This window comes from Vigna umbellata, chromosome 9 (assembly GCF_029865625.1).
Source record: "Vigna umbellata cultivar VRB3 chromosome 9, Vumbellata_1.0, whole genome shotgun sequence".
In the NCBI taxonomy this organism is placed as follows: Eukaryota; Viridiplantae; Streptophyta; class Magnoliopsida; order Fabales; family Fabaceae; genus Vigna; species Vigna umbellata.
Genome location: NC_142173.1, coordinates 23,628,019 through 23,652,527, shown reverse-complemented (window position 1 = coordinate 23,652,527; position 24,509 = coordinate 23,628,019). Strand labels below are relative to the sequence as shown.

General features: G+C 32.8%; 1 protein-coding gene across 2 annotated transcripts; it reads left to right on the top strand.

Annotated features, from left to right (window-relative positions):
• Positions 1–16,040: 16,040 nt before the first annotated feature.
• Positions 16,041–24,042, top strand: FAB1C (FORMS APLOID AND BINUCLEATE CELLS 1C). 2 transcript variants are annotated; one of them, XM_088098418.1, is made up of 11 exons: positions 16,041–17,515; positions 17,948–18,745; positions 18,860–19,013; positions 19,099–19,443; positions 19,622–20,377; positions 20,452–20,783; positions 20,886–21,009; positions 21,181–21,351; positions 21,534–22,994; positions 23,083–23,349; positions 23,438–24,042. In XM_088098418.1, exons 1-11 carry the CDS (start codon positions 16,929–16,931, stop codon positions 23,687–23,689), a joined length of 5,247 nt encoding a protein of 1,748 aa, XP_087954544.1. In that variant the 5' UTR covers positions 16,041–16,928; the 3' UTR covers positions 23,690–24,042. The 2 variants fall into 2 exon arrangements, with proteins under 2 accessions (XP_087954544.1, XP_047148164.2); XM_047292208.2 differs by having other exon boundaries at positions 21,522–22,994.
• The last annotated feature ends 467 nt before the right edge of the window (positions 24,043–24,509 follow it).

Here is a 24,509-nt window from a genome sequence, read left to right as displayed (position 1 = left end):
AGTACTAACATCATCGTCGGCGTACCCCCTGCCCTCTTCGCCGGAGAAATCAGAAGACATGATTACTTGAGAGGATGAAGATGAGGAGGATAGGTATGAGAAAGTAAAGCACGAGACAGTAAGGATGGGGAGAAGAAAGGAGTAAAAAATTTGGGCAAAGGCGGGACTATTTATACAAGGTAAAAAGCGATTCACCAAGCAAATTTTGAACGTGAAACGTAGAAAGATTTGACAGTCTGGGCGATCTGACGGTCTGGGCGATCTGACGGTTCATTTGCAGAAAGATCTGACGGTTTCGGCGATCTGACGGTTCATTTTCGCCTTTCCCGCCTAAATTTTGTAGTCGTGACTCTACGACTTCCCGCCCTTGCAAATGTCGACAACACAGTGAAGGCCTTAATGAGAGAAGATGCGAACCGATCGGAAACCACCTCAAAACCCTACGCAAAAATATTTTTTGCTAGGGCTTGGGGGACTTGTGTTACTACCGAGTAGGATGGACCGACCGGATATGCTTAGTCGCTACTGAGTAAGTTAGACCGATTGTCCAAGGACGATGGAAGTATGAATCCGACCGACCGGGTACGTAAGGGTGATGGAAGTTGATCATTCCCGGTCGGACGCCAGGGTGATACTCGCGAACTCTCTAGCCATTGGCTGGAGACAACCTTTTGAATGTCAATGAATGCATAATTAATGAGGTAACAGTCATTGTCGAGCAGTTAAGGTGAGCATTGATCGTCATTAAGAGGTAAATTAATGGATAATATTCTTTGAAACCATATAAATAGCAATCAATTAAGAAGGTAAAGCTCTGATTTTGCTAATTTTTACTAGACTCGCGAAGATAAATTCTGACTTGAGCGTCAGAGTGTTTCTTGTAGGTCACCCCACTTTGGCATTGAGAGAGGAAGAGTCAGGAGGTAAGGCGGAAGCGAGAAGGACCGATCGGTGAAGTAGAAGCGTCCCGAGCGGTAGCAGCAGGAGTTTCCCTCGGTCCCTTTCAGCAAAAACATTTACGAATGAGCATGAAATAATGAAACTCATCTCTGCCCCACCTTATTGCCATCCTTATGTGAGTGAGATGTTGTTGAGAGAGAACTTGTTAATTGTAATCTTTGTGATTTAGTGAGTTCTGTTGTGGGTATAGATTGAAGTTTGTTATATACTTCAACTGAACCACATTAATTTTTTGTGTAATTTTTTATTGTTTGTCTATTACTATTTACCTTCTATTATCTAGTACTGCAAATTTCTTTGTTATGTTTTTGCTTGCGTGGTAAATGCTTTAGTGAATTTGACTAAGCTAATTTGTAATAAGCTAATTTGCAATGAATATGATTTTATAAGCATTAGATCTTAACTTGATAGACACAAGTGTATTATTTAATCAAATAGATGCATGACAATTTGCTTATATAACTTTGTTTAATTAGTTTATACTAACGATAAATTACACTTAGACTAAAGCATTTCATAGTACACGTTGAATACTTATAAATTCCTATTCTACGTTTCTTAAGAATGTTCATCTCTTTGTTTCATAGTAGAAAGTTGAAAATAAGACTGATTTATTATTCTCAATCATAAAAAATACATTTTGATACTCTCTATTTGTAATAATCTAATTCTCCTAAAAAGGGAAATAGGGAAATTAGGAAAGTAAAATAAAATAAAAGATTATATATCTAGTTCCTCTAATTCGGAAGATTCTAAATATATTATCTCAAATTACAACAAAATCTCACAATGTAGTTTCTAAAAAAAATCTCTTGAAGAACATGCCTAAAGTTGTTCTATGCAAACAACTTTTCTAAAAAGGTGAAATGTTAGTCTTATGAAAGAGAATGTGAAGCTACAAAGAGAATTAAAAGAGATAAGAAAACATAGTGACAAAGAGATGCAAACATTGAAAGCATAAAATGCAAAGATGAAAAGAAAGTTGAGGGAAGAAGAAGAAGAGGGAAGTCAGATCAAACCTGCCAAGAAACAATAGAGGATAGTGTCTTGGGAATGAACTAAAGGACACTTAGCACCATCAACACATTTTCTAAATTATTAAGCTTTAGGAGAAACTCGTTTATAAATGACATAGTGGAAAAATCATTACCATTAATTATGGACGTAGCTCAAGTTGAGTGAACCAATATAAAATCTGTCTTTTACTACTTTGTTCTTTGAAACGTTTTTCATTTACGCACTCTATTAAAACCAACATCTAAACATCTCATACAAATTATATTTTTTATAAACCATTAGACGTTGTTTTGTGAAAGATTTTCAAAAACACTATTCATCTCCCCCCCCCCCTCCCTGGACCTCTAGTGTTTTCTTGTGATTTCAGTTGGCATTAGAGCTTACCTCTAGGGTGAGTTGCTAATAAAACTTGAGAAAAATATCCTATTGGCCATGGAAAACGAAGGATATGTTGTCAACCAGCCTCCTTTATTCAAGGGGAAAAAGTTTGACTATTGGAAACAAAGAATGATTGCATTCTTTGAATCTTGTCACATTGACATGTGGAATGTGGTTAAGAATAGAAACTATATACCTCTTGATAATAAGGGAGAGTTTGTGCCAATAATTTTATGGTTTAATAAACAAAAACACATGTACCTTCTTAACTCTAAAGCCATAAATTTGCTAATGTTTGTTTTATTTGAGGAAGAGTACATGAAAGTATATATGTTCAAGGGAGCAAAAGTGGAACACCTTAGTTGTCACATATGAAGGCTCAAGTGAAGTTAAAAGAAACAAGTTGAGCTTACTAACTCGAGAGTTCAAGTTATTCTTCATGTTGCACAATGAGAACATCCAATCGATGTTCAATCGATTTCAAATGATCATAAACAAGTTAAGATCGCTAGGTAAGACCTATGATAATTTTAATGACATGCATAATCGTCTTACAATATAAGAACACAAAACCATTTCCATTCTTCTTACAATATACATAATCGTCTAATGACATAACGATGTACTTCTGGAAGACTTGTGCATTTAATATTCTCTAGAATTTTTTACATGTCCTATGACAAGGTTGATTCTTGTACGATCTATGAAACATAGTTCTTTCTCATGCCACTGCTTCAAAACATAAGAACTTTTATTAACTCTCATTATCAAAATATCTTCCTCTATGTGAGTTCAATAATTAATAGAGTTTAGATAATCTCATAATTAACCATCATTCAATGCACCATATAATCATACACATAAAATTTCCTCAGTGGAAATAGTTACACTTACATGATACATATATATAAAATTAGCAATAACTCTCAATAGATTATGGAACAAGTCTTGGCTCTACTCAACCCCGCACATATATATAGATACATGTGTCAATAGTAGATATATGGTCTTTTATCCTGGTTGTACTCAACCCCACACAAATATATCTATATATAATTATATATCCATAGTAGATTATGGCTTGTTGTCTTGACTCTACTTAGACTCATGCGTGCACGCGTGCTCACACATACATATAAGGTGTTAATGTTATTACTAGGGTTTTAAAAGAGTGACTTTTATGTTTTTTCAAGCATGCTCTTGAGTGGTAAGGTGTCAATGCTACTAGTAGGGTTTTGAAGCTTAGTTCATCCCTTCAGGTTTGTTAAGGGAAGCGTCCTTCAACTTTTGAGGTTTTCAAGAAAGGTGCAATTTCATCTCTTGTGATTTTCAAAAAATGTTTGATTTCATCTCTTGTGATTTTCAAGAGAGGTGTGGTTTCATTCCTTGTTCTATGTCAAGGAAGGTGTTTTCATCCCTTTTAGTTATTCAAGAGAGATGTATTTCATCTCTTCTGATTTCAAGAGAGAAGGTTTATTATTCTTTGTGAATTTTTATAGAAAATGTGTATTTTTATCTTGATTGTGATTTTCTATGTTTCACTTGAGATTACTAATTGTAATATCAAATTTAGGATAGTAATTTGTTATATATTGTAAATCACATGTTTCACTTGATATTAATGATTGTAATATCAAATTGAGGTTATTGGATGTAGGATATATTTTGATATAATATAGTATAAAATTTTGTGTATGACTTTTTTTTTATTCTTATTCTCTTTGTTCCGGTGCTATTAATACTCTCCTATATTTATTACTAGGTTTCTTAAAAGACAAGTTTTAAATAATTGAAAAGTTTAAAAAGTTGAAACTTTTAACTTCAAATAAATCACCTGTTTTTTTTTTCAATCTTCCCTTTTATTCTAACATATCTCTCTCGATTTTTTTTAGAACTTAATTTTTGCTTAACAGTACTTACTATGATCCAATCTCTTAGAAACTACATCATCTAAGCTCATTCCACGAGTTTGACACACCTAATTAATGTATCTATTTTTGTTATAGATTACAGAGTAAAAAGCATATATTATGATCGTAACGGGCTATTAACAAAAATAAATATAATGTTTTAGAAAACATTTTTTCCATTTGATTTAAATTCCTTATCATTACTTTTTCGTATTTTTGAAAAACAAAATAAATGTAATGTATATAGTGAAGACGGTTGCTTATTTATCTAAAAACTTAGAATATTCAAATAAAACTGGAAATTTTCTGAAAAACTGTTTTGTTTTTTTCGTTAATCATGCATTTCCTTTATAGTTTATGATTTTTATTATATAATATATTAAAACAATAATAAAAATAATACTCTATCTTTTAATTTTTTATTTTTCTCTTTTAACTACACATTTTTAAATGAGTATACTTTACATTTAATCTACATCCACTCTCTTCCTTTAATTTCTCATATATTAGAGTTGATTGTGATTGGTAATCAAGCAACAATTTCAATAACATCTTTCATTCTCAAAATCATGAAATTTGATTAAGAATTTTTGTTATAGAAAAAAAACAAATCTATTTTATGTTTATTTATCTGAATAAAAAATTAAAAGACATAGTAGATTGTATAAAATAAAACAATTCAAAATAATTCTTTGTTCTTTCCAACCTTTTATTATTTAAAAAAGTTAGAGAAAATGCCTTAAAACTAAAAGAAGTTATCACTATTCAATATCAACTTAAAGTGTATTTACATTACCTGAAAAATAAAAATACAAACAGCTTCCAATTTTTTCACTACTTCAGAATATTAATTTGCTATATTTTTCAAACTAGCTTTACACTTGCTATAATAAAACAACACCTCTAAAGATTATAGCCACTAATTTAAATATGTCTTTCTTTTTATATAGTATTTGGTCTTGCTATTATTGTAAATATAAAAAGTGATGAACTAAAAGAGTTCAACTTGATGCTGACTAATATAAACAGTAAACAATACAACAGCATACGAATCAAAACAAGCAAAGTTTAAAAACCAGAGAGAGAGAAAACAAACAATTAATTAACTAAGGGTACGTAGTACGATTGAAGATAATGTAATTATAATAACGAATAGAATTATAATTATAATTATACTAACTAAACCTAACTAATGCAATAAGCATGCTGACATAGGGCCAATATATAGGAAGGGAGAGAGGAATAAAAAAACAACTAGACTGTTATAATTTAGGCTTTAGTATCATCTGAAAAGGAATCATAACTTATTGTTTATTTTGAGTAAATTACCATTTGATGATTGAATATGTGATGTGTTATTAATTTAATACATAAAAGAATCTCGTAATTATGTCTTATCATTAAATCGTGTGAAACGATTTAATTATTGAAATATATGTTATGTATAAGCACGGATTGTTTTATTATTATGTTATGGAAATAATTTGTTTTTATTTTTCATATATTTAGAGTCTAAATTAAAATTTTCAAGAGATTTTCTCCCAAGCTAAAGGAATAATATCTCCATATATTAAGATTTGTTCTGTTCAATATGTTTTTACTTTTAATACGCATATCCTAAATCGGATTTGAAATTGTTTATTTAATAAATAAAATATTTATTTAATAAATGAATTATTTATTAAAAATAAATTGTTTATTTAAAATACATATATTTCTAAACATGAAAAATGATAATATTACTATTCATTATTATATTTAGTTAGGTTAATGATGAAAATTTAGAGTTGATTGTGATGGTAATGATAAAATTGTTTTGTGTACATGTTTATATTAATAAATGGAAAGAATTTATATATTTGTGTTAAAACAATATTGTCTAAAGAATACACTATTTAAACAACTTACGTTTTGAAATTTAACAAAAGTATCATAGAAAATATCATTTGAAGAGTTGTTTAAAGAAATAATTTAAAAGAAAAATATTTTGTAACTTCTATTTTAGACATAGTCAAGTTTATGAACAAGATTTTCTAGACAGAATTGTATAATGAACTCAATTTATGAACATCGTCTAAGAAAATAAAGTGTCTCTCTTATAGATATTCAATAGATTATATGAGTAACAACCTAAGCATTTTATGAATAAGAAAGTCCATCTCTTTATAACATTAAAGCTAATGAAAGTTTTACTCAATACAATGTTAACTCAAGCAAAGTGTCTTATGATATACATAGTCGAATGCGTCTAATGTTTTACACCATCTGATAATCAAATATATGTATGTTTTACCAAACGATGCATTTATTAATGAATGGACAAATAATAAAATGTTTTGAACATGCAATACAACCTAACACTTATCAACGTTCAAAATATTAAATGCATGTACGATAAAGTGTTTTGATCATTGTATACCTTGTTCTTGATATTTATGCAAATCACTAAAGCAGAAAGATATGATCAGAATCATTGCACCCAACAAAAAGATGTTGTGAGAGATGAACAACATTCTAGGAATGTTTCTCTTGAAGCCTTTTGCTCTCTCACATCGTACAAGATCAATTTTGCTAAAGGCTATGATAAAACTCTGAACCTTTACAAAGTAGACTAAAGTTCGACTTCCCAAATAAAGGTTACCTGTTCTCCTGAAGTCAACTTTTATGTCTAACGATCATCTTTCAAGAAATGCTATATATAAATGAAAGTTTGAAGAGAAGACAAGAAGAATAAGAAATTGAACTCATCAGAGTTATTAATCTATATATTTGTTCATAAAACTGTTATGTTGTAAATTCTGAACAGAATTAAAACACTTGGTGTTTAGCTCAGTTGAGTTAAACAGTTTAGACGTGTTGTCTAGGGTTGAAACCAGGAGTGGTTAGAATACTTATGAACCAGAAGTGCTTAAACTCACACTAGTCGTGTTGACTAGGTGAACGAGGAGTGGTCAGAATAATTGTTATAAACCTGGAGAGGTAAAACTCGTGTAATCTTTTTAAAAGATTAGTGGAACCCCTTAAGAGTTTTTAAAGGAGAACTAGATGTAGCTCAAGTTGAGTGAACCAGTATAAAATTTGTGTTTTATTTCCCTACTCTTTAAAACGTTTTCCATTTACACATTCTACACAAACCATCGTTTAAACATTTGATACTTATGTTTTGTAAGCCATTAGACACTACTTTGCAAAAGGTTTTCAAAAACACTATTCACACACCCCTAGTGTTTTCCTATTATTTCAATTTGGTGTTGTATTTGTGTAGAAAGTATATAAAGTTGTATATTTTTGTTATGGAATAAAATGTTTTTTTTTCTGTTGAATTGAGATAGATGTATATCTTTTGTAAAATAAAAAGAAAATTATGTCTCAATTTAATTTACTTATGTTAATGTGGCTTAAGCAATATAACATTAATGGAGAAAAACCTTTTTACATAGGTTTAAAAAGGCTTTTTATATTGGTTCTCAAACTGGTATAGAAACAAAGGTATAGAAAATATTGAACTTTTTATACTGGTTCCATAATCGGTATAAAAAGCCCATTTTTTATATCAATCCTATAACCAGTATAGAAAATTCTCTTGGGAAGGGATGTTCTATATGAATGACCCAGACATTTTATATCAGTTGTAACACCAACTAATACAAAAAAAATTCACATTCCATATTAGTAAGGCCCTAACCAGTATAGAAAAACATCTCTTCCTATACCAGTTTGGGAATGAATGGTAAGTTTGTATGTATTACCTACCACATACAAACCTGCATACAATATAGTTCAAAACACCCAAATAATGATAATAGTCAAGAACAACCAACCAAAATAATGATAATAGTCAAGAACAACCAACCAAAATAATGATAATAGTCAAGAACAACCAACCAAAATATATATGTCTTCAAAGTTCTAAACTTTACAACAAATATAATACAATTTTAACCTCATAAAATCAATATACATATAATAATGATTATATTTCTTAAACTCATCAAATAATGACTATACATCTAATATTTACATAAAAACTTATAAAATACCTAACATCATCTTCTATAGACACTTAAAAGGAATGAAGCCTACTACTCATGAACTTCCTTCAGGACCTCATGCCTCAATGGAGACGCATCACTGAAAATCTACACAATGAATAGTTTGAGTCCACTTATAGTGATAAATACTTAAGATCTTATTTATAAATTGTATAGATTACCATATCTCATGAGTCAACAATGTTTACGAATATGATTTTTTTACATGTGTTTCATCACATAATATCTAGCCTTAAAGTTTCCAAATTAAAGCGAGCACTACAAGTTAAATTCATAGAATATCATAAACTTTATAATTGTATTTCAATAGTTTGAAAGATTAACTATTTACAATTGACTCAATGAACTACAATTTCTTTCTAGAGGTGATATGTGTTCCTTACAACCTCAAATAAGTCTCAACCACTTTCTAAAAGTTAATTGTACATTTAAATTTGTGCCTAATAAAGAACTTAGTAAAATTAAATCATATAACACAACAAATAAATTATGAAAAAACTTACACTATTAGTGTAATTTTAATTGTCAAAGTGTTTGGTTTCTTGTGTAATGAACACAAGAGAACCACAAAAGAGTATTATGGAAGAATTAGTAGCAATTGTTAGTGACCACAAGAGAACCACAAAAGAGTATAGTGGAAGAATTAGTAGCAATTGTTAGTGACCCTTGCAAATTCAAATAATATTATATACAATCATGTTTTACATAAATATAATTTAATTTATTAAAACCATACTTACTATTGCAAATAAGGTGCTAAGTACACTTGTTTTTTCTTTCCTTTTCAAAGGCATCTAATAGGTACTATTGCACCTCTTCACCTTCATTCCCAACTCCTTGAATGACAATAAGGTCAATAAATTCATATATGTGATCATTCTTTCTCTCAATACATATATGATGTAAATACCTTAAGCATTCAAAATGAATAATGTTAAAATAACATATTGAATACATTCAAACTTCAGAAAAAAACAAATTTACTTAACACCACCAAAGTTTTAATACGAATATACATAACATATCAGTGCTAGAGAAAACTTCAAAAACATCCTTCTGACATATAGAAAAAGGGAGGTGGGATGTCCTGTTTGTGACTTTAGAAGGAATTTCTAACTCTATAGGTGTTGCTACCAATTCACTAAGTTGTTCTAGAATTGTCTATTATGGTGGTTGTGACGATTGTGGTGGTTGTGGCAGTGATTAATTCACATCTTCCTCCCATTATGCTCAAACCTGGTATACTTATTTAAATACTTAAACACGATTAGTATTCACCAAAAAAAAAAATGCGTAACTAATACGAATGATTACCTCTTTTAGAATTGTTTTTGCTAATCTAACTGGCCAAAGGATAAAATTTCTAGTGGCCTGTCCCACTGTCTCAACCTCTTGAGTGGGCACACACACTCGAGCAGTACCATCTCTAATGTCTACAACCACCAACCTTATCATATCAGTTGTAATGGTTTCATGGTGATGGTGGACCCAATGTATACATTTTACCTAAGGTAACCAAATAATATTTGTAAAATAGAACAAAGAATATAATTCAACAAACTCCATCGCAACACTAAAGCAACTAATGACCAGGGAACCGCAAGCAACGACGAGGGTCAATGATGAACAAAGCGCGTGAAGCAACATGATTTAAGTTGGGATACTAGAGAAGCAAAGAAATGGTATAGGAAGCGCGAAAGGGTTGGAAAGACGAGGATTAAACATTCTATATTGGTTATAATGACTAACAAGTATAGAAAGTCTTCTCCAAGATTACAAAAGTGTCACCGCTTAACTTTCTATTCCAGTTCTAGGTCTAACTGGTATAGAAAAACTTTGTAATTTATTATAGTATTACCACCACACCACTTTCTAGATCGGTTATATGTCCAACTGATATAAAAAACTTTGTATTTTGTTATAGTTTTACCACCATGTCATTTTTTATACCAATTTTGGGTCTAACCAATATAGACAAACTTCTCACATATACGAAACTACCATCACGCCACTTTCTATACCTGGTACATTATAACCGATATAAAAAGGTTTTTCTACACTAATGTGACATAAATATAATGTTTTAACATAATATTATTGCTCAAATGTTTATTTAGTTGCTTGGACAATATGATTTTTCACTAAAGTCATTATTCTATCTTCTAAGAGTTTGCATACTCACTTGTTTGGACACTAAACTGAAAAGGATAAAAAGCAATTCACTTTCCTATAATGTTATTTCGCTTGAAAAATGTTCAATTGACATATCGTATGTGATAATAGACTTTTAATATGTGTTATGCATTAGTTATGATGAAATTTGTTTAATATGTGTCTTTTAATAGATGTTGTTATCCCTTTATCCTTGGATTTTATGCAAAGAATGAAAATGTGAATATTGTTTTATGTGGAAAAGACTAACATGCTAACTTCAATAATCCTTAACTAGATGCCTATACATGAAGTTATTTTATGTGGAAAAGACTAATGTCACACAAAAAGTTTTAAGTGAATTAAATATGTTACATGGAACGGAATAAAAGAGCTTTTAATTGGTAAAATATAACATCATATATTATAAGACTTTAAGTTTTTTTTTCTTGAAGATAGATTTGAGGGGAAAGACGTGAGAAAGTAAGGTTGTTTGGATTAAGGGAAAGATGATGTGAAATGAAGAGAAATAAACGAAAACTTTATGAAAGTTACTGAGTGATATGATGAGTTTGATAAATTAAAATAATGTCTTAATTAATGAAATTGGTTGACAAGTAATTCAAAATAAAATGTAATTAGTGCAAATTATGTTAAAATAAAAAGTGACTTATTATTTAAAATAAAAATAATAAAATGATACCCAAGTTATCATAAATCAATATAAAAATAGAAAATGTTTTAATTTTATTTTTAAGGACCTAGAAAATAGTTTAAGAGAAATAATAGTTTATATAGTGATACTCGATTATTTTATTCATAAAAAGCTTAACTATAAATAGATTTTACTTTAATCAAGTTTCATTTTACAAAACCCACAACTTCTCTATAAAGATTTTCTAGAACTTTTTATGCCTATTCTCTAACTTTATGAGTACAATATATTCATGGTAGAGGTTAACACTTTTGATCGATCAAAATCTCAAACAAAATAACTTCACTTTTGTTTTATTTGAGTTACTTTAGGATTTTGATGCACACATAGTTCTAAGATCCATGCATGTTACTCAAAATATATCAAAGTGAATCTTTGTTTGGTTGTGATCGTAATGATATACTCAAACCTGTGATCTGTTGTCTATGTAGTAGTAAGAGCATAATGTGAAAAATAGAGCTTTTTAAGAAGAAATTATGAGTTAAAGGATTTTTTAACAAAGGGAAGGGGAACTAATATTATTTTGCATCATTTGATTTTTCTTGTTTAAATTTAGGTTATGACATATAGACGTATAGACGATTTTGTCTTAACATTGTAGGTGTCCTACTAGCTAGCTTCTAAGCTTTAAGGGCAATGCTTTTTTCTTTTCTCAAAATTCAATCTTATTAGAAGCTCCAGCTCATGGACTTTCAAGATTCCAACAAGTTCCTCTAAGCTCATACCATCAAGATTTTTTTAGGAACTTAGAGCGATAACTTCTAGTCTTTATTGCTTAGGAAGACTGCAAAGAATTTTGTCAATATTATCAAAATTTTCATAAGCCTTACCTAACGATCTTAGTTTATTTAAGATCGTTTAAACTTGTTGAACATAGCTTGAATATTTTTGTTGTCAGCATGGAGAATAATTCGTACTATTGGGTTAGCAAGCTCAACTTGTTTCTTTTTACTTTACTTGAATAATGTTTTAAAACTTTTTTGCAAAACAACGTTTACTGCTTTAGTAGGGGTTGGTCGATCTTCTATAATTGTTAGACGCTAGTGTATTTAAGATAGCATTTAGGAAAATGTTTTATAAAGCAAAGCAATAACACGATTTTTATACTGGTTTGCTTCAACTTGAGCTATGTCTAGTTTTCCCTTAAGACCTCCTAAGGGGTTCGACTAATCTTTAAGAAGATTACACAAGTTTAACCACTCTTGGTTTATAACAAGTATTATAAACCTCTTCTGGTTTCAACTCTAGTCAATTTACTAAATCGTTCAACTAAACTAAACTAAACACTAAGTGTTTTAATTCACTTTTGAATATACAACACAACCAAAACGGTTTTTCAAACAAGTTACAGATTTGATAACTCTCAAAGAGAGGATAAGTTTTCAATATAAAGCAAATATAAAAGACTTGTAAAGATTTTCTTGTTGAATGAGAGCTTTAGACAATGTAGAGAGACAATGTAACAACTAGCTTGATTATATGCATGTATTCTTCATTTCTTCTCTTCATGCGATCATCTTTATATATATATTCTTCTTCAAGAAAGATTTCTTAGACAAAGAGTTGACTTTCATGTAGACTTTTTAGCCTTTTTAGTTAGGAGTCAGACTCAGATCTATGTTGCAGAGCTATTGCGCTTTAATAGAACTTTAACAAAATAGCTTGTATAATTTTGCAGAGCTTGAAGCTTTAAGGAAACATTCCCAGAATGTCTTCCTATCTCTTAATGTCTTTATCCTTCTTATACATGAATTTTAGTAAAGGTCTTGTACTTTAATGATCTGCATAGATAAAGAAGACAAAGCATACAAGCAAAAAGACATTTTTTCATACATGCAATAAATGTTTGTAAACGTTAAGATATATTGTGTGTTTAAAACATTTTGGCACACGTCAGCTTGTTGATAAAAGCATCGTTTAAGGAACAAAGTGTTTCATATAATATCTTTAGACAATAAAAAATGTTATATGCTTATTTTAAAAAAATTGCTGGTACTTAGTAAATCCTAATATTTGTGTTTTCGAGTGTCGTACTCTCGTCCGTGCGAAACAATGGAGATGGGAATGATGCTTTGCATGGACTCCGACTCGTTTACTAAGTTTAGTGCCCGGTATACGATGTACCAACATTTACTCGTAAGTCCTTGAGAAACAAGGAAATAGGTTATTTAGCTGCAAGGGAGAAACGACTTGAACCGCCCTGCTTGGTAGAGTAGGTGCATGAGGTTAGGTATAAGAGATAGAACAATGTCCTTCATGATGATGTTAATGTTGTTGATGTTGATGATGATAATGGTGATGACGATGTCACTGGTGATGATTTTGAGGATGAATGTTTGGTTAATGTGTTGTGTTTATTTGTCATTCCTATATTGTGTTGTTATTAATTATTTTAACAATAGTTTATCCTATACTTTTTTGTATTTATGTTTATGTTTATATTTATATGATGATTGTATGACTTTTGATTCTACTATACGGGAGCAAATGTTATTAAAAATATACGTGATGTTGAATAGAGACACATGAAAGACTTGAAACTTTTCATTCAAAAAATTATTTTTTTCATAAATTTTTAAAACTATATAATTAGATAATATTTTATTTTGTTTTATTTGCGCTCATTTAAATAATGAATTTTTTATATACCGTTTTTTTTACTATTAGAATTTAGAATATGTGGATTTTATCACGACTATCCATTTGGAGTATTAAAAAAATATTATTTTACTGTTTTATTTTTTACAATATCAAATTCAGTTATTTTCTAAAATTAAATTAATTATCTATATATAAAAAGAAGACATGTATGCGTGTACTACAATTACTATAATAATAAGAATATGATTTAATGTTTCGATAGATCCTTATTTTCATCCAGAATCTTAAATAGGTCCCTTTCTTTTTCGGCGTCTCAATTGAGTCCTTATTTTTTGAAAATTGCATCAATTAGACCTTACCACTAAATTGGACTTAACAGCGTTAGTGTAAACTTGACGTGGCACGGTGAACTTTCTGTTTTATTAACGTGGTAGAATGATGTGGATTTGAGTTATTTTAAAATTAAATTATTTGACTCTTTATTTTTTTCTCTACCCTCGTATGTTTCTTTCTCTTCTCTCTCATTCACCATCTCTCTTCTCTCTCATTCACCAGAAATTGAAATCCTCTTCCCCTTATATTTCTCTATCTTTTCTTTCATTCACCAGAAACTGAAAAAAGAAAATAATTATTTCATCTCTAAGAGTAATTACAACAAATAAAATCTGGTAAAACTGGAAAGATTCTATTAGATTTCGATTTCCATTTTTTCTTTCCAAAAATTCCTCTTCACCATCACCGTTCCAACTCCCCTCCAACATTAGATACAACCAATCTTCATCTTCATCATCACAACTTCATATTCCATTTTTCATTTCTCTTCTATCATTCTCCATGGGCATCAATAATTGTTGCCTTTTTCATCATGATTTTTCACAAACACAAACAGATACTCTCCTATAGTTCTAATCTTCTTCTCTTCCCATTCATTAATATGATCAGAGAGTAAAATCACACAAAGGGCAAACATAAGAGTGCCAATGGCCAGTGACCACCTTCAATTGCCGTCGAAATGGCGGTGGTGATGTAGAGGGGAAAAATGTCAGTGACATGGAGGAGGACTAGCGTGGTCGTGGTTGAAGCCCCGAGCGGCGCGGTGTTGTCTTCGGTAGAGGCTACATGTGGATCCCGATTTGGGGCTTAGTGGAAGAAAAATGGAATAGTGTCGCCCGCAACGGGCTCGACGCAATAATGAATGCAACTGATGGAAGCTGGTGCGGTTGCTGGAGGCGATTCAACCGATAGTGCTTCAGGTGAAAGGTATGGCTCGCATATTGGGAGAAGGAGAAAGGGGGACACACGTGCTTGATGAGGAAGGAAGAAGAAGGCAACATAAGAAGAGAATGTCGCCGGAGGCTTATCAGGCCGCGAATTGGTGACAAATCAAGGGAAAACTATGAGAATTTTTTAGTTGTAGACACCAGTTTCAATCTATGCAGAGAAGAGAAGAAGATAAAAAGTCAAATAATTTAAACTTTCATGAAGATGGATGCAGAGAAGAGAGAAAATAAAATAATTTTAACATAATTTAAACTTTCAAATAATTTTAAAATAACACAAATCTACATCATTCAGCCACTTCGCTTAAAAAGACAGTCCACTATACCACATCAAGTATACATTAACGCTACTAGGTCTAATTTAACGGTAAGGGTCTAATTGATGCAATTTTCATAAAATAAAAATTCAATTGAGACGGCAAAAAAAAAAGACGTATTTAAAATTCTGGACAAAAATAGGACCTATCAAAACATTAAACCTAAAAATATAATAATAATAATGATATATTGTGTTTTATAAGGATATTTCTATCTTTTTTTAAGTTCAGATACAAAAAAAATTATAAAAAATTATATTTCTTCATAGAATTTTATAACTATAAAACTAATTTTAATATGAAAACATATATATTTAAAATTTAAAAGATAAAGCATATTTTATTCGAAGGGTGTGCGAGAGTAATGGGTGTTCTTTTTACCGAAAATTAGTAAATTAAAAGTGATAAATATTCTTGATTATTATAATTATAATATTTATTTTAAATTCGAAAAATAAAAAAAAATTATTTAAAACTTATTAGAGCTTAATTTTTTTATGAGAAAGTAAACATGAGGGAGGGTTTGCGTGTTGTTTTTTAGAAATCAACAAATGAATGACATTTATTATTCAATATTTTTTTTGACTCAAACATTAATTATTCATTATAATAATAATTATTGTTATAAAGTAATAAAATAATAATAAGGTGGTGTGGGAAGAGAGGTTGAAGGGAAAAGAAAAGAAAAGAAAGGAAAGCAGTGAGGGAGAGAAAGATGGGTAAGAGGGAAGTGGCGTTGTTGTTGTTTGAGATGCGAGCCTATTCCGGTAGAAAGGGAACCTTCTCCGTACTTCTTCTCTTTCTCCTTTTGATTCTAATTCTTCCCATCATTTAAAGTTTCTTCCTTCCTTCACACTTTCTCTTCTCTCTTTCTTCGTCTTTAGGGGTTCTGTTCTAAGACTTCGCCTTTCAGCTCTAAACAGAAATATAAACTCGTTTCCAATTAAGGGTCTTACTTCTTTTGTTGGGGGTAATGCTGGAATCGGTTCCTCAGTACATTCTGGGTGATCTAGGGATCGGTTAGTGTTGTGGGGTCTCATTAGCATTTCAAAGTTTCGTGCTTTCCTTGCTTTGCTGGGTTTGGAGACAGATTCGCGTTCCTGGTTTGTGGTGTTTGAAATAAAAACATTGTTGTTCGGTGGTTCTTGTGATTCCTCTGGTAGGATTTTATTTTTCCGTGTAAATATTGATTGATGGGTGAATCCTAGATTTTCGTCGTTATAGGGTTGCCTCCTCCTTTGATATTATTTGATTCCCTGGAGGATTTGCAAAATTAAAACTTAAAAAAAAAATAGAAATTATTTTTAATTTGATTTAAAAAAAATACAGTCACCCCCCTAATTTTATCGTGGGTTTACCAATACTCATCACTTGATTTTTTAATTTTAGACAATTTTAGTGATCAGTATTCTGGTGCCAAACGGATTTTCCTTTTTATGTTTTTGGTCTTGTGAAAGAAAATCCCTATACTGAAGGGGAAAGTAGAGTTCTTTTTGTTTTAGTTTTGAGGCAGTGGTTGAGTTCTTTGTTGGGTCATTACATCTTATATGGGAATACCTGATAGCTCACTATTAGATCTAGAAAAAGTAAGGTCTTGGGTTTCTTGGGGAGGAAGTGATTTGTGTTATTTGTCTGAGAAATTTGATATGCACCATAGCGGCAGCAAAATGTGTTGTGAGTGCAATAGGAATTTCAGTGAGATGATTCAGCACAGATACAATTGCAAAAGCTGTGGTCGTTGGTTCTGTGGGAAATGCATCGGGGTTTGTGATCTCCCAAATCTTAAATCTGGAAACACGGGATTCAGGGAAACTATTCGTTCTTGCAAGTTTTGTTTGGATGCCAATATGAGGATGTGTTTTGAGGGCCAGAGGAAGTGTAGTGAGAAAGTGCACCCTTCTGTCTCTCCTCAAGAGAGTCCAAGACAAAGTCCTGAGCCATCTTCTCCATGCTTTAGTGTTGAGAGTGATAGGATCAGTTCTCCTCTGAATGCTGAATTGAATCAGGGATCTCACTTTGAACGCTATTTTCATGACCATGATTATGGGTATTATCCTTGTTCTGAAGTCAACAAGAGTTTGACTTCATCTGCTACTCACCCTTCGTCGCTATCTACTCATCTGTCTACGTTCAGGTAATATATTTCTATCTTTGTTACAGAAAGTTACATGTTTTTGTTTTACATTATCTGGAAGTGCATTAATAAGTTATTACTTATCTGATATCCGAACATAATGATATTCCATGATCTATGACTATTGCAATTTAAATGGTAAATTTTCATTCGCATTTTAATTGATGAATATAGATATATGTTCTCACACATATGAGCATGACGATGTTCCATGATCTATCTATGACTATTCCAATTGGGAGGGTAAATTTTCATTGACATTTTATTTGAAGAATATAATATATGTTCTCACATATATGCTTTCTTATCCTTGAGTTTAGGAACAAATGATCTTTTACAATTGTGTGAAACTCCAAGTGACTTGCATAATTAATTTAAGTAGCCCTTCCCTAATATTCCCCTGTGCTTGATATTTGTTGTGTGTAAATGTAGGAGTAACGAAGAGGGGATGGAGGATTCTGGGAAGGACTTTCTCAGCCAATCACGTACATATTGTGATAATTATTCAGATATAGATTCAAGTAGCGTTAGTGCTAGACATGACACTTACAACTATAATTCTGTGGGCTCAAGTCCTTCAGATAGCCCTTCTAGGATTGGTTTTACTTCTAGTTGGGCTGGGATTCCTGTACAGAAGGAGCAGGAGAAAAGCCCCATCCCTCAGAATGATGGTCCCATTAGTCAACAAAGTATGGCTGTTTTAAGAAAGCCTGAACAAGGGACCGAGGATGCATATACTACTGCTTATTTTTCAGATGACTTGTCTATTTTCCGGAACCAGGATGAGAATATGCAGAGACCATTGGATTTTGAAAACAATGGTCATATTTGGTTCCCCCCACCACCTGATGATGAAAATGATGATGCCGAAGGTAATTTCTTTGCATACGATGATGAGGATGATGATATTGGTGACTCAGGGGCCATTTTCTCATCCAGTAGCAGTCTATCTAATATGTTTGCTGGAAAGGAGAAACATAATGATGGAAACAAGGAACCTTTAAGAGCTGTCATCGAAGGGCATTTTAGAGCTCTTGTTTCACAGCTTTTACAAGGAGAGGGAATTAAAGTTGGTAATGAAAATGATTCTGATGACTGGCTTGACATAGTTGCAACGGTAGCATGGCAGGCTGCTAACTTTGTTAGGCCTGATACGAGCAAAGGTGGCAGTATGGATCCTGGTGATTATGTAAAGGTCAAATGTATAGCATCTGGAAGGCCAAGTGAGAGGTAATGTGTTTTATAATTTGCCTGAATACCTTATAAATCGGTTCCCTGTTTCTTGGCGCTTCTATGGGATTCTCCAATCAACGTTGAATTATAATTTTTTGTTTTGTTTTGCAGCACCCTTATCAAAGGTGTAGTTTGTACAAAAAATATTAAGCACAAGCGCATGACCTCTCAATACAAAAATCCTAGATTACTCCTTTTAGGAGGAGCTCTAGAATATCAGAAAGTTCCAAATCAATTGGCTTCTTTTGATACATTGCTACAGCAGGTACCTTCATGACTGATGAGTTTTATGTCTTGTAGTTACAGTTTTTTATATTTGGAAAGAAGTTCTGATTTGTAAATGCTGGCAGGAAAATGATCATTTGAAGATGGTCATTTCAAAAATTGAGGCTCTTCGACCAAATGTTTTACTGGTAGAAAAAACTGTAGCTTCGTGTGCCCAAGAATATTTGCTCGCAAAGGAAATCTCCTTGGTGTTAAATGTCAAAAAGCCTTTGTTGGAGCGTATAGCTCGGTGCACCGGTGCTCTTATCACTCCATCAGTGGATAATTTATCTAAAGCACGTCTGGGGCACTGTGAGTTGTTCCGGTTAGACAGAATGGTGGAAGATCATGAGACCGCTAATCAGTTAAACAGGAAGCCATCCAAAACATTAATGTTTTTTGAAGGTTGTCCACGGCGATTGGGTTGCACGGTATTCCTTTTCCTTTTATTTTCTTCAATGGTTTCTTTTACATGTTTCTTTATATGTATGATGTGGATACGAATGTGTAATGGGATTGATAAAACTTTTGAATTTGATTAACCAAACAAATACTACTTTGTGCTATACTTAGCTCAGCATCTGTTTCTGATTTTGATTTTCATTACAGGTCTTGCTGAAGGGCACATGTCGGGAAGAACTAAAGAAAATTAAACATGTTGTGCAATATGCTGTTTTTGCAGCCTACCACTTATCTCTTGAGACCTCATTCCTTGCTGATGAGGGTGCTTCCCTACCTAAAATGATAGTAAAACATTCTACTGACATGCCTGAGAGTGCAACTGCTGACACTGATATTTCCATGATGTCTAACACCTTTTCTACAAGCATGCCCCAATCAGAGGTTGGCGATGCTTCTAGAGTGAAAGACATTGTTGGCATTGATTTAAAACTTGAAACTTTGGGATCTGGGCCGGAGCATCTTGATGATCTTAGTTGTCATTCATATACAGACACCATGGCAGATTATAGAACTGAGAGTGTACTCTCTGATTCATACTATAATAATTTAACTTCTAATTTGACTGTAGATTCTGATTATATACATCCGCCCAATGAGTCAGACGGAGACACTATTTTTAGTTCAAGAGACTTTTCGCAATCAGGTTTACTTCAAACCATGGTTCAAGAGGAGGGAGAGTGTGGTGAAGTTGTTGACTCAGCAAAAGACAAGACTAACGAGGATGAGCTTTCTGGTGAATACTTTTCTGCCACTGATGGTCATCAGAGTATATTGGTATACTTTTCAAGTCATTGTGTTTCAAAAGGAACTGTATGTGAACGTACCAGGTTGCTGCGCATAAAATTTTATGGCTCTTTTGATAAGCCGCTTGGAAGATATCTTCGTGATGATCTGTTTGATCAGGTGTGTAGATTTTACTTGTGTTTTGGTGATACTAGTTAAGTCTGAAGTGAACTGACATGAAGTGCTTTTTTCAGGCATGCTGCTGTCAGTCTTGTAAAGAGCCCGCAGAGGCTCATGTCCTTTGTTTTACTCACCTGCAAGGAAATCTCACAATCAATGTTAAACGCCTTCCCTCGGTGAAGTTACCAGGGGAAAGAGACGGTAAGATTTGGATGTGGCACCGGTGTCTGAGGTGTCCATTTGAGGATGGAGTTCCACCAGCAACTCGAAGAGTTGTCATGTCAGATGCGGCTTGGGGATTATCTTTTGGAAAGTTCTTGGAGCTTAGCTTTTCAAACCATGCAACTGCAAACCGAGTTGCAACCTGTGGACATTCCTTGCAGAGGGATTGCCTGCGTTATTATGGGTAAGTCATCCAGCCAATGTATCACCAATCATTTATTTTTGTTATGTAATTTATTCTGGTTGTCAATACTTGAAACGTTACAAACAACTTGATGTATAACAGGTTTGGGAGCATGGTTGCTTTCTTCCGGTATTCTCCTATTGATATTCTTTCTGTCCATCTACCCCCATCTGTGTTGGAATTTGGCCATATCCAAGAGGGGTTTATTAGAAAGGAGGCTGAAGAGGTGATATATCAAAGCAACTATTACTATTTACTGTGCTATTTTAAACGTAGTTCTGAATATATGTGTGTGTATGTGTATGCATGTGCGTATTTTCATTGCAGAGTAGCTTTAAATTTTAGTTAATGTGCTCCTTGGCGTAAACATTTAATTTCACCTTGTTCTTTTTTGCAGCTTTCTATTAAAGTGGAAACATTGTATGCGGAGATATCCAATGTGCTTGGACGGCTGGAAGCAAAGATTGTATCTGCTAGTATTGGAAATGAATCATCAGATACATGTGACATTCAGAACCACATACTTGATCTCAAAGATATGCTTCGAAGAGAAAGAAGTGACTATCATGTGAGCCTACTAATTTATATATGCTGTCTATCTAATTGTCTTATTGTACTTGGTCTTGAAGAACCTCATTGTGTGCAAGTGTTGTATGTTCATTATTTGTTTTTCTGTTAAATACAATTGTATGTATTTTCTTTAATTTTCTTCCTCTTTTCTCATGCATTTGTACGAAGGCTTTGCTGCAGTCAGACATAGTAGCTCCACAACCTGGGAAGACGGCATTAGACATTCTGGAACTAAATCGCCTGAGGCGATCTCTTCTTATCGGTTCACATGTTTGGGATCACCGACTATACTCATTGGACTCTCTCATTAAAAGAAGTTTTAGCTCCAAGGTTAAACAGGAAAATGAACTTTGTGCAGATGTTAAGGAATTAAGAGTTGATTCATTTCACAAGGATCAGAATATTGACTGTGGATCAGAGCAGAATAATACCCGGCTTTCAAAGTTGCATGAGTCTCACAAGAGTAATATGCTTGCAGAGCCAGATGACACACTTGAACCTTGTGCTTCGGGATCATTGACATGTTTTATTGAGGGAGAGAAAGTACATTCAGATGTCGAACTTAACAAAACATTTTCCGAGTGTATCTCACGGAATGAGTCCAATCTTTCTGAGAAAATAGACTCTGCATGGACTGGAACGGATCAACCTCAAGCCAATGCTGTCCCAGCTGGAAGCATTCAGCAGTCTAATCAACATGATAGCCCTCCTTTTAGAAGGTTGACACAGCCAATGAGAGTTCATTCTTTTGATTCAGCAGTAAGAGTTCATGAAAGAATCAGAAAAATCTTGCCCTCATCTTTACATTTATCAACACTTAGATCCTTTCATGCTTCTGGAGATTATGGTAATATGGTCAGAGACCCCGTCTCTAACATATTGCAATCTTATGTTCAAATGTTGCCATGGGAGACACAGAAACTAAATCTGATTCTGAGCTCCACTCCAGCATTCATTTCCTCTGTGTCTACCATAGCTGAAGGGGCTCGATTGCTGCTTTCCCAAACTTATCACGGTGATAGAGTCATTGCTGTCTATGACAATGATTACTCTAGTATAATATCCTATGCCCTTAGTTCCAAGGAATATGAAGATTGGGTGTCTGGTAAGTCAGATCTGACTGAGGGTAGCTGGATTGCTCGTGAGAGAAGCAAAGAAGATTTAGCTGCTTCCAGCTTTTCTGCATGGGGTAGCCTGGACTTGGATTATATAAATTATGGTAGTAGTTATGGGCCAGAAGATGTTCCATCTTCTGTTGTTGGTTCTCTTCTCTGGGACCCCAAAAAGTCTGTACACTTGCAAATTTCCTTTGGTGATGATTCAGTGGGGGCTGGAGGTAAAGTGAATTTTTCTGTCACTTGTTATTTTGCTAAGCAGTTTGAATCACTTAGGAAAAAGTGCTGCCCTAGTGAGGTTGATTTTGTGCGATCCTTGAGCCGATGCCGGAGATGGAGTGCGCAAGGGGGGAAAAGTAATGTATATTTTGCCAAGTCATTGGATGAAAGGTTTATTATTAAACAAGTGACGAAGACAGAACTGGAGTCGTTTGTAGAATTTGCACCTCAGTATTTCAAATACCTGATGGATGCCCTGAACTCCGGGGGCCCAACTTGCCTAGCCAAAATTCTTGGTATTTATCAGGTGAGAACTCATTATTAGGCATTGTTTATAATGGATGGATGATGGACGTAAAATTAATTGTTTATAATGTTTCTTGTTTTGGTGGCAGGTAAGTGTGAAATACCCAAAAGGTGGAAAGGAAACAAAAATAGATCTGATGGTAATGGAGAATCTGTTTTACAAGAGAAATATATCGAGGGTATATGATCTGAAGGGCTCAGAAAGATCTAGGTATAATCCAGACACAACTGGGACAAACAAAGTGATGCTGGACATGAATTTGTTAGAAGCATTGAGAACAAAACCAATATTTCTTGGGAGTAGGGCCAAGAGAAGACTGGAAAGAGCTGTATGGAATGACACATCCTTTTTGGCGGTAAGATTTATTTTTACTTGCAAACTTCCCTTGAATGGTTAAAAGTTTGATCTAGCATTTTACAATGAAGTTTCTTTTTGTGGTGCAGTCTGTTGATGTTATGGACTATTCTTTGCTGGTTGGGGTGGATGATGAGCGGAAGGAGTTGGTTTTGGGGATCATTGATTTCATGAGACAATACACATGGGACAAACATTTAGAGACATGGGTGAAGGCTTCTGGGATTCTTGGTGGTCCAAGGAATGCTGCCCCCACAATAGTTTCTCCTAAACAATACAAGAAAAGGTTCAGGAAGGCCATGACTACCTACTTTCTCACCTTACCTCTTGAAAATGTATAATCACATATTCTTTTCCCAACAGTGTCAAATGTACATGTTACCCATGTATCCATATTGGATACTTCTCCAAGGTTTTCGGATACACCCTTGTTGTAATTTACCTTTTCTCCCTCAATCTATTATTCTAAATCATAATATTACAATAATTTCCTAAATCAATGTTTTCATACGCTCATTATCATCACTCATCACTTGCTTTCTTCTGTCTATTTACCGTGCCGACGGAGAAGGTTACTAGTTCTTCATATTTTACTTACTTGTGTTGTTGATGTTGAACAAACTGCTCTATAACTTCAATAAGTGAATTTGACTCGCAAAAGAAAGGGTCTACTTGCATCAAGTTGATTTTCATCTTTCTACAACTTTTCATTCGTTGCTTATGCTGCTTCATTTTATTTAAACGTCAATCGACGAATATTACTATTTTCACTAAATTAGTCGGATTCATTTTCATTTTATTTTTCTGGACTTGTAAAACTTTACTTAATAATAAACGTACGTTAAAAATTCAAAGATTGTATTAAATTAATCTAATTTGAAATAATTGACCCGACAAACTAAGAGCATGTCAAAGAAATACAATAATAATTTATTTTAAAAATAAAATAAAATATAAAGATTCATTTTGAGGTTTGTGAATGGACATAATGGGTATTGCGTGCATGCGTCCCTTTGGGTTTTTTTTTTTTTGAGTAGAACATCGTGCTTACGGAAGCTTTAACGGTTTACGAGAATAGTCATGTAATTTTATTTTATATATTTGCACATGCTTCAATCAGAAAGGTAGGTGAAATTGCTTCTTAAAAGAGATAATAGACTT